At 37.8% G+C, this 10,628-nt stretch overlaps 1 protein-coding gene across 1 annotated transcript in view; it reads left to right on the top strand.

The window, feature by feature from the left end:
• Nucleotides 1-1,534: 1,534 nt before the first annotated feature.
• LOC132114696 (neurogenic locus notch homolog protein 2-like) overlaps nt 1,535-10,628 on the top strand; it is a 73,233-nt gene continuing 64,139 nt past the window's right edge. Inside the window, exon 1 of the mRNA XM_059522967.1 lies at nt 1,535-1,863. Within this exon, the coding sequence (XP_059378950.1) occupies nt 1,791-1,863 (73 nt within the window). The 5' untranslated portion in view covers nt 1,535-1,790. The remainder of the gene's footprint in view (nt 1,864-10,628) is intronic.

Below are 10,628 nucleotides of genomic sequence, written 5' to 3'. Positions count from 1 at the left end.
GCATAACGTTTCTGTCAATCTAAAATAATATTTGTTTCAACTTTGAAAGGCTGTTGAAGGTGTTTTCATTAGTACAGTATCAAGTCAATATGAAATGGGCGATTTCATTTCTTTCTTTTTTTGGTGATTTGAGTTGACTTACAAGATGTGACAGATTTACTCTCTTCCCTTTACTACAGAAAAGATACTTTAGATTTAGCTCAGACATTTTCATTTTCTAGAAGTTTAAAATAAATGAAACTTAGTTTAACAGATGGCTACAGCTGACATATTGTACAGATGTTTTTAGTTTTTTTGCTGAATGAGCATAATCTGAGCTCAGAGGCACAGATGGCACACAAAGGTTGAAGCTGTTATTTTTTTAGGGACTTTAAGGGAGTTTCCAGAAGAAACTCCTATAGTGAAAAATTTATAGGTTAAGTTAATTGTTCAATATGAATGAAGCTAAAAAATAAATGTGACTCTGATAAAACAAACAATGTTGAAATTATGCAATATTTTCACCAAAAATCTCTTACATTTATGGGAAATTAATTTGTAGAATGGATGTGAAAAAGTCATCCTTAAGGAATGAGCTTAGACCTGCAAGCGTGGAAAATATGGAAAGAAAAGAAAGTCTACGGCACCCTGGAGAAAGGCATTATGGCACAGTAATGCCTTTACTGCAGTCTGTTAATTTTCTACATTCAATGCAAAGTCTTTCATTAGAAAGCACTGGAGGATATTAACAAAAAAAGGGATTGATTTTTTTATTTTGCCTTTACAATATAGGAGCCCTCCAATGCAACATCTTAAACAATAGCATCCCACAGGCACATCTTTGATGATCTCTGGATAGATGGTACTTGATTCATGACATATTTGAGTTGTAATGTTTTGATGTTTGTAGGCGAAATTAACTAGGCCAGGACAGGAGCAGCTTGTTTCACTGACTAATATAATTTTTCTACCTATCTACTATCTACGATGATAAAGGAACACACACACATAGGCCTAAATTTGAACTTGTGAACAAATCCGCTGTTAATTTGTGCTAATATCTAAATTAAACATTCAAGCAGTCATCACATGTATTGGGACAATTACTAAAATACTCAAATTACAGACATCAACATATCGAAAACAGATTAATACCAAAATGGTGTTGTTGGGTTATGGTTAATCAGAACACAACAACACCTTTTCGTTATAAATATGTTTTCTATTACATAGTAAAAACCCTAGAGATAGGGGGTGGGTCATCTACCAAGTAACGTCAACGGGTGGAGAGGAAAAAGTAAAAGAACGGGTTCAATCTGAGTCATACTCGACTTTGCAGAATAAGTGAAAATTCCTCCGCCATGGCAGAAAAAAAAGAAAGAAAAGTGGCACAAAATCAACCCTTGATTCGAAACCAGCTAAATAAATTCATAGTTTAACTCTTTGAATATTTTCAATAACTTCTAGGAAGTAAACTTTTGAGAAGCTTGATATTCAGAGACGCATCACAGACTATAGTTCCTCCCGTAGGACTGGCGGAAGAACATCTTCGTCTGCGACTTCAGGGAGTGAAAGAAGAGAGAAGTTCAGAAAGTTTGATCACAGCCCAACAACGAGAAGGAAAAACTCTCAAATGAAGGCAGTATACGGATTTATGTGACCAAACGGGACATTCTGAGAGACAAAAGACAATTTCTCTTTCAAATAGTATTAGTTTACCTACTCTTGAAGATCATTTTATAATTCGTTACGCTTTAACCTGACGGAGCTCAGCCTCGCGCTGGCGACTCTATGTGGATTTTACTCAAAATATGGGCCAATTACCCGCTGTCTCTTCGGGCAAAGTCATCCTTATCGTTATTTGCTGCTTTAAAGTATCATATGGTAAGTACTTTATGGGCTTATCTATTTCAGAACACATTTCTGAAGTGTTTTGCCGTCAGTACGCTCTGTACGGCGGTGTGAAGCATCAGCGCTCACGTTTCTGTTCTGCACGGCGAGTCTCGAATGGCGTGTGTCAGCTTCACTTTATTTTAAACGTACGAATAAATACATTTATAAGATATGTTATGTATATGTTTTGCATAAACATTTTAAAAGCCCTCTAGATTTTTTTTTTCTGAGGGGAACACTCGTGTTTCACACTTCTGCCCAGATGTGAGAGAGTCTGAACGGATGAAATCTGCAGCGGCACATTGTGAAAGAAGAATTCAAAATGGACACGTATGAGGGGAAATATGGACTTTTCTTTGGGTCTTCTAAGTGTAGTCGAATTAACCAGTTTTGTTTTTCTTTAAGATGGAGGAAATCTTATTTATTATTTTAAAGTAGGTGAGCGTGGATTTTCTGTTTCCAGGAAGATGAAGCTGAATGATGGTTTGCGTATTTGTTGTATTTCTCAGTTCAGCAGTAACTGAAGAGCTTTCCATCTGACGGCTGTTTATTTATGCTAAGCAGCTCGTCTCAGCGGGTTTCAGAAACAAAGGGTGCCAGTTGTTGTATTAGAGACTTGTTTGGAGTATTAAGGTCACATATGACTTCCATTCCACATGCAAGTCAGACACAATCCCTTCAGAACAGAGGAGCCTCACAAAAGAAAACAAGACAATATAATTACTGCAGGCTCGGCAAGAAGAGGGAGGAATGCTGCTGTTGGTATTTCACATTCCTCTCTCTCTCTCGCTCTCTCTCTCTCTCTCTCTTTTCTCATTTTCTTCCTCTCTCACTCAAACACACACACACACACACACACACACACTTCCCTGTGGATGCACTCACAGCTCGTCCATTGTGTCCCACAGATGATGTTTCTCCTTGTTTCTCTGTATTAAATGCCATTCCTTGGGGTGGGATAGATTTAGCTTTTCTTTATTTCCTCTCCTGGCTTGTCGTCCCAGCTGTGTAGGTTGTTTCAAGTCTTATTTATTTGCTCACATATGCCGTTACAGCGTGTGCAATAAGAAGTTGTCTTATTGTTTCCGCCTGCGAGCGGCATGCATAGTCCGCAGCCACAGTTTTGACCTGCTGTTGCTCTCTGGTGTGAAATGTGATTTATCTTCAGCATACTCCCACTACTCAGAACACAACGAGATGGTTATGAAATGGCCCATGGCCGTGCTTGTCTCAGGGATGCCCATATCCAACCAACTGGTGTGGTGGAGGTCTTGACTGGGTCGCTGGAAGGCGCTTCATTGTGTTATGATGACATTTTAAAATGACTCTCCAGTTAGGGTTGAATGAGTGAGCGTTGGTTTACATTTTATTTTCAGCACCCAATGAGCCACCAAGCGCACACTACAAAACGTAAGAACATCGCTCATTCATTCTCTCGTTGTTTTAATGGCTGTTGCTTAAAAGCAAAAGGTGACAATTTTGAGTAGTTTGCACTTTCTTAAAGGTAAGCAAGGAATAAAGCATTTTACTTATCTGTGTTCTACAACCCACTGAGTTCCTGGTTACTAAATCTCCACAACAGAGTGTTGTCTCTTTTTTTTAAAGATTGTAGGAGAATGCTGCGGGAGGCCAGAAGGAGTGAGACGTTCAAGCTTGTTAAATCCGTGGATTAAAACCACTGAGCAGGTTAACAAATGAAGTAGGAATTATGATGTTTTTAATTCCTGCCAAACTGCAATACACTAAGACTGTCTCTAGCCACACAGTAATAGACACAATATAGAGTAATATTGTGAAGTATTATAAAAAATTTAAATAATAGTTTTCTATTTGAATGTATTTAAAAAAATGTATGTATATATATATATATATATATATATATATATATATATATATATATATATATATATATATATATATATATATATATATATATATTCTTGTGATGGTAAAGCCGAATTTTCAGCAGCCATTACTCCAGTCTTCATGGTCACATTATGATTCAGAAATCATTCTTTTGTGCTGATTTGGTGCTTACATTTCTTATTATTATTATTATCAGTAATGAAAACAGTTGTGCTGCTTTATATGATGAAATGGTGATAATTTGTTTTTCGGGATTCTGGATCCTGATATAGAAAGTTCAACAGAACAGCTTTTATTTGAAATAGGAGTGTTTTGTAACATTATAAATGTCACTTTTGACCAGTTTTATATGTCCTTACTGAATAAAAGCATTCATGTCTTTAAAAAAAAAACCTTATTGAGTTCAACCTTTTAATTGATAGTGTATGTAATATCAACTGATACAGTAAATAAAACAAAATCTGTATTATCAGGCAATAACCGATCCATAATTCCTATGATATTCAATATGTTTTTTATGCTTGTGCTGATGTGAAAGTGTTCTTTCTGATTGCTAGCATACAGACAGCTTTCTGGACACATTAATTGGAATGTTGTTGCTTTGAGAATTACCAGGTCTCCTCCCAAACTAGTTGCAGCCTATAATTAAACAATCAGGGTGCTTTTTAACCCCACGTGAGGTACAGATTTAATGATCGTCAATGAAAACTTCCCTTCATTCTTATGTTATCAAATCTGTATGCAATTGTCTCATTACAGATGGCTTCGGGAAGAGTTTGTTGTTTGTTGCAATGTCAACGTTTAACAGAATAGAGAGTGCTTGGTGTATATACAGAAATGCCAGGAAATGGGGTTACTTCCTCACTCAGTGTGAACAACTTCCTTCTGCTGTCCAGGGTGGATGCGGGCCAATGCCGACAAATCTCTTCTGACTCTCTTGCTCGCTTGCTCTATTGAGTACTTTTCTCTAAACCCAGCTCTGTCAGACTCTCATAATTACTTTCCCATTTCTCTCAGCAGCTATTAGCACTAACAGAGAGCCGGAGAGAGAGAGAGAGAGAGACACACGAGCAGAGATGTCCCTTGGGCTCTGGGTTTGGTTGTAGGGAAGCACTTTCAAATGAGCAAGACTTACAGCTGTGAACCAGCTGCTCTGTGCAAGAGCTCAGACAGACTTGTGCCACCTGATCCGTGTCAGAAAGGAGGAGAAACATGTGTTTGAAACTCTCCTTGACCTTATTAGGACTGTTTGCAGGACTACTTATATTGCTCATAGTTAGGATTTGGGTTTTGAATGAATATCTAAAAGTAAATATTAAAATTTGGCACATTACTCAAGGACATGAATGATACCTCAGATTGTGTGGCTTGTTTTAAAAGAGGTGTGCTATTACTTTTTGAGTGTACAGTTTTCATTGGTGGACGATAAACTGATCTTGAATTTTTTTTGTATGGTTCTTTTGTAATTTCTAATGGTCTAAGGCAGATCAAATGTGACCAGCACTTACGTCTGACTGATACCAAATTTCATGAACCATCTGTTTTTTTTGTGGGCGGCTCTTTATATCACAGCTGTTTTATGTATTCAAGACTAATTTCCTTCAGCACAGCAAAGCCAAAAATCTAATTCAAGACAGATTTTGTGTGTAAAACAGTCAATGAAAGTAATTTTGAAAGTCCCTGATCACATTCCTGCATTCAGTGGGGATAAAAAGTCATGGGATTGCTTTTTATTGAAGTCAGGTTTGAGTTGGCTTCAGAATGTACACCTAAGTGTTCAGTGCCACTAAACACACACACATTAGGTTATGAATCTACTGTGCAGATATTTTGCAACTGATTTATAACTGTTTCTGAGAGTGTCACGCTTTCACATCTGGTCACGTTACTGTTGGAGCCCCATCTGAAAGAGAGACAGAGAATGAGAAACACAGACTACATACAGGAAAAAGTATGTGAGTTCAAGATGTAGAAATACTTTGAGAAAGCTGAAAATTGTGTGGTGAGAATCCTGGCAGATCTGAGTGGATTCTGTTCTATGTTGGACCTCCAAACATTTATGTGGTCATCTATCTATACATCATCTTTAATATTACAGTAAATTATGTTAACAGATTTATTTTCCCATTAAACTACATCTTGCAATGTTTTTTCAGCTCCATTGCACGAACAATACGTTTGTAAGTTTGTGTCGTTAAAATAGTCTGACTTTTACATTTTATCTCAAGACCCCTGCATTCTGTTCTATTTCGTTGCGCTCCATCTAGCTGTTTTTGAATGCAAGAAAACATCTTATGTAAACACAGGGGCTAAAAAACGCATCAGATTGACATCAGGTGCACCCAAAACTAGTGAAAATAGAGCTACATTTATCACTATCTATCCATCAGATTATTCCTGGAACATTAAATCTTTCATTTTTAAAATATCTATATGGTGAGTGAGTAGTTAAATTTAACAGAGGGGGAGAGGAAGATGTGTTTGTTTTTAACAAATGAGTGTGAATTGCTTCTCTTATTTATTCCACTTTTCACCCTCCCACTTCTCTTTCATTGTGTAGTTCTCCTCTTTTTCTCACATTGTCCTCACATTTGCCCCTCACTCCATTGCATCACACCTCAGGGACAGAGCTCTGGCCTCATGAATGTGGAAAAATTAAGACAAAATGTTTAGCACTTGGTTAATCACAGTGGGGTTACTCTAAACAAAGTTTGTGTGAAAGTTTTGGCTGTTGTTTGCTTGTGATGACACTCAAGATAAACAGAGTGATTTTGGCTTTTGTAGACTAGAGCACATGCCCATACAGAGACTTTTAAGCCCACAGTGCTCTGACATAGGAACTGTTCCCTCGTGTTTGTCTGATATTCACAAATTAGGTGGTTCAGAGCCTGATCACAGATCAGTAATGCGGTGAATAAGATATGACTCTGGTTTACGGTTGGCACATCCTGGATTTAGATGTAGTTAAAAAGTGTTAATTTACAAAAGCCTGTCCCAAAATTCTTTGAGAACTTCCCCTCTGGCAGTTTAATGAAGCATTTGGGGAGCTTGTCAGACCAGTCAGGGCCGAGCCTCATGCTCTATGTGCAAGCCTCACCCTTCACTTGTGTCTCTCACTCGTCTACATTATCTTGCTTTTGCCTATGAGACTTTGTGACCACACTCAAAAAATAAAGTTTGTCACAATACCATTATTTCAGAAATCAGCAACACCAGTTCATTAACTCTTGATACCAATTTCAATACCACAGCAAAATGTGTATGCTAATGAATACACATGTTAATTAAGAATGTTAAATATTAGTATTACAAACAAATTAAATTAAAATGATGGCACAAAGGCAAGTATATCACTTAAGTAACCAACCATAGCTTTTCAAGTAAGCATTCAGAAAGTGAAAAAATGACATCTAAAGTTAGTCAAATGTAAAGTAAACCTACTTAAAGGGATAGTTCATCTAAAAATGACTCTGATTTTGAAAAATGTCTCAGTGTTTCAGTGTCTCTTCACGCAATGAAGGTCATCACTGCTTCCAGTCAGGATGTAGACCCTGCTGACATTCATTGGATGGTCAAAACTGTTGAAACTTTATTCATAATACCTTCTTTTATGTTACAGAAGAAAGAAAACCATACAAGTTTGAAACAACAAAAGGATAAGTTAAGGACAAATTTTTGGGTGATCTATTTTTTCAAACTAAAGGTCTGTCATCAGTGTACTGAGGAGCCTAACAGTGTAATCTCTCTAAGACTTTTATTGCTCAGTGTTTGTTGAAAATGATAACAACATGTTTAGAGCTTATTGCCTTATCTTAGAGTAGCTTACATGCTTGTTTATATCAAAGGGTGTCTTTAAGTTGCTGGCTTGACCTTGCATATTAAGACATATTAAGTACATATTAAGCTGAAGAATTTGAATTTAATAAGATCTGACATATCTGACATCTAATATTTCTAAAGAACCATATAGCCAACTCAGGAACACTCTACAGACAAATACCATTTACAAACCAGTGGCCCTTGGTTCCCCAGTTTCTCTTTCTCGTTCTGTTTCTGCATTATTGCCTCTTGCCATCTTGAGCACATTTGACTCCTGCTCTTGTTCCCCTCCCCTTGGTTCTTAAATCTCTGTGAAAGAACAATTTCACACTCAGCTTAACCACTTCTCCCAAATATTTCCCACCATAGTTGATGCCAAAAAGGGGTGCTACCAAAGGCCTTCTCCAGTTGCAGGCTTTGACCTCACAGGTCATTAAATGCCTGGCACGACACAGTGCCTATAGAAAGTATTCATCCTGCTTAGACTTTTTCATGTTTTATTGTCTTACAGCATTGAATCACAGTGAACTTATTTTGGCACAGTGATCTTTGTGATGAAAAGAAAAGACTCTTTAATGTCAAGCATAAAGCAGATTTAGACAAAGTAATTCAGTGTAATCGATTTCATAAGTATTAACCACATTTAATATTTTTTTAAATTATCACAGGTGCAGTCAGGTGTTGTTGGTTTTGATGTCACATGATTCATTAAATGGAGACTGTCTGTGTGTAGTCACAGGGTTTCAGTTGATTGTAGTATACATACTCCTGTATATGGATGGTCCAGCTTCTGAAAACTCAGCATTTAGTCAGACCATGCTCCATAAAAATAAAAAGACACTGGCTGCATCCGAAAACTTAGGCAGGTGACTTGCTGCCTTGCTGTCTAATCGGGCAATGACTTTGCAGGCAGCGTTTTTGCACGAAGGCACCTCATGAAACTGATTTCGGACAGGCTTCTGAGGCAGCGTAATGGTTTAATGATCTACAGCAAAATATAGAGAGCTTTGGTGATAACTAGGTGTATAATTCATTACTGCAATATTAATTTCTCGCTAGAAATGGCATAAAAAGTGAAAAACGTTGATCAGAAACACATTTACACAAACTGACCACCGACCGCAACTTTCAGACACCATCTTTATTTTTTGGCTTAACTCTCACGGAATGGAACGCACAGGATTGTAGGATATCAAAGGCAGCGAAGGATACATCTATGCTGCCTTCAAAAATTGGCCAGATGAAGGCATATCAGGAGACAGGAAGTGAAGCTAACTTTGATTTCGGACGTGCCTTGATGCCTTCCTACCTTGGAATGCGTCCTCCGAAGGCAGCATTTTTCAGTTTTCGGATGCAGCCACTAAGCAACTCTGCAGGTGTTAGCAGGTGTTTTTAAACCTTTTAAGCCTTAAGCCTTAAAGTGTAACTAAACCCCTGCTCAGAGTCGGACTCCACCCACTGACAATATTTGAAAAATGCTGAAAAGTGGGCAGATCACAGCGGAGATAGAGGGGACGAAACTAGGGCGGGGCTGAGCGAGTGCGGCGTGATCCTGAGACTCGCAGTGACGGATTGATTGACAGCTGCTGTCAGAGACGCTAAAATGGAGAGTGACTGTAATGACGCAAGTAGCTTTGCAACAGAGCGATCATTTGAAGTAGAGGACTTTTCTCCCCCACTTTTACCTGAAGTGGAGGGTGTCGAGGTGTCTGTTCATATCAATTCGAGCCGCTGGCTCAAACTGCGGTCTTAACTCCCGCACCGCGTCGCTTTTCAGCGCGAGCTGTGTGGAGAAGCCCATTTCCACCTCCATTGCGTTGGAGAAGCAATCCCGTATAAAACGCAGTTTGCACACTCGAGCTCTAGGCGGGAACTTGCGGTCTTCCAGGCCAAATGCATACAACCACTGGCGCTTAATTTTAAAGTCTGCTGGTAAACTATGCAGTCCAGCAGTGCTGTCGCAACCAGCAACACACCTCCATACCATCCTGACCACTGTACTAAATACAGATAAATCTACGCTAACTTGAAGATCTAAATAACTATATAATTGCTATGCTAAATAGATGCTATATTAGTCTATCCTGGTCGTTACCAATACTCGCAATTCCAGCTCCTGACTCACTACAGTGATTTTGATGGTTTTATACTGCCAAGGGCGTGGTAGCTCGTACCAAGGGGCGTGGTGAGCTGGAAACTGCTTACGTCACCTGCCACCGCTTACGTCACTTGCCACCGCAACATCCAATAGGAAAAATCAACTGCAGTAGCCACCGTTCAACCTGAAGAGGGCAGCACTCAGACGTTTTTACACCATATATTGTAGAATTAAAACACTTTATACTCAAATGTCAAAAAAGTTACTCGAATCAATGAACAGCACTAATAAAGCCCCATTCTTATAGATCATTAACTAAAAAAAAGTTGGTTTAGGGTTTAGTTACTCTTTAAACGTCTTAAAAAGCCTTAAAAGCCTTAAAAACCTTTTTTTCAAGCTAATTAAAAAAATTCAAAGTGACTTTAATGCCTTCAAGCAATATGCAAAAGACAGCTACATTCAGTACTCATGTGCTGTGCTGTATGTACACTCAAAAAATGTGTTTATTGGATGAACTCAATTTAATTGAGGGAAGGAAATTCATGAAATGAAACATATTTGAGTTGAGCTAACTCAATTTGAACAAATATAGTTTAAATGAAATTAATACATTGATGAAGTGATTTTTTTTATGCTTGTTGAACTCAACCTTAAACATTTAACTGGAAAATAAATTATTAGCAAGACATCCCTCTACACTCAAAAAAATAAATAAATAAACATTTGATTCTTGTTAGCAGGTCCTTAACCCAAGCACATCCGCTACACTTCACCACTTTGGTAACCCCCCAAAACAATAACAAACAGAAGTTTTAAATACAAACATAAAAGAGCATTAAACATTAACAAGTCTCCCAATTTTATCATCTTAATTAAAAATGTCTAAAATAACATTTAATTAAAACATTTACTCTCCTTATCAAGCCCTTTGCAAAGCATGATGGTAAGGGGAAATCACTTTCTAGTTAAACAA

This window comes from Carassius carassius, chromosome 34 (genome assembly GCF_963082965.1).
Source record: "Carassius carassius chromosome 34, fCarCar2.1, whole genome shotgun sequence".
Taxonomy (NCBI): Eukaryota; Metazoa; Chordata; class Actinopteri; order Cypriniformes; family Cyprinidae; genus Carassius; species Carassius carassius.
This window is presented reverse-complemented; position numbering and strand designations above follow the sequence as displayed.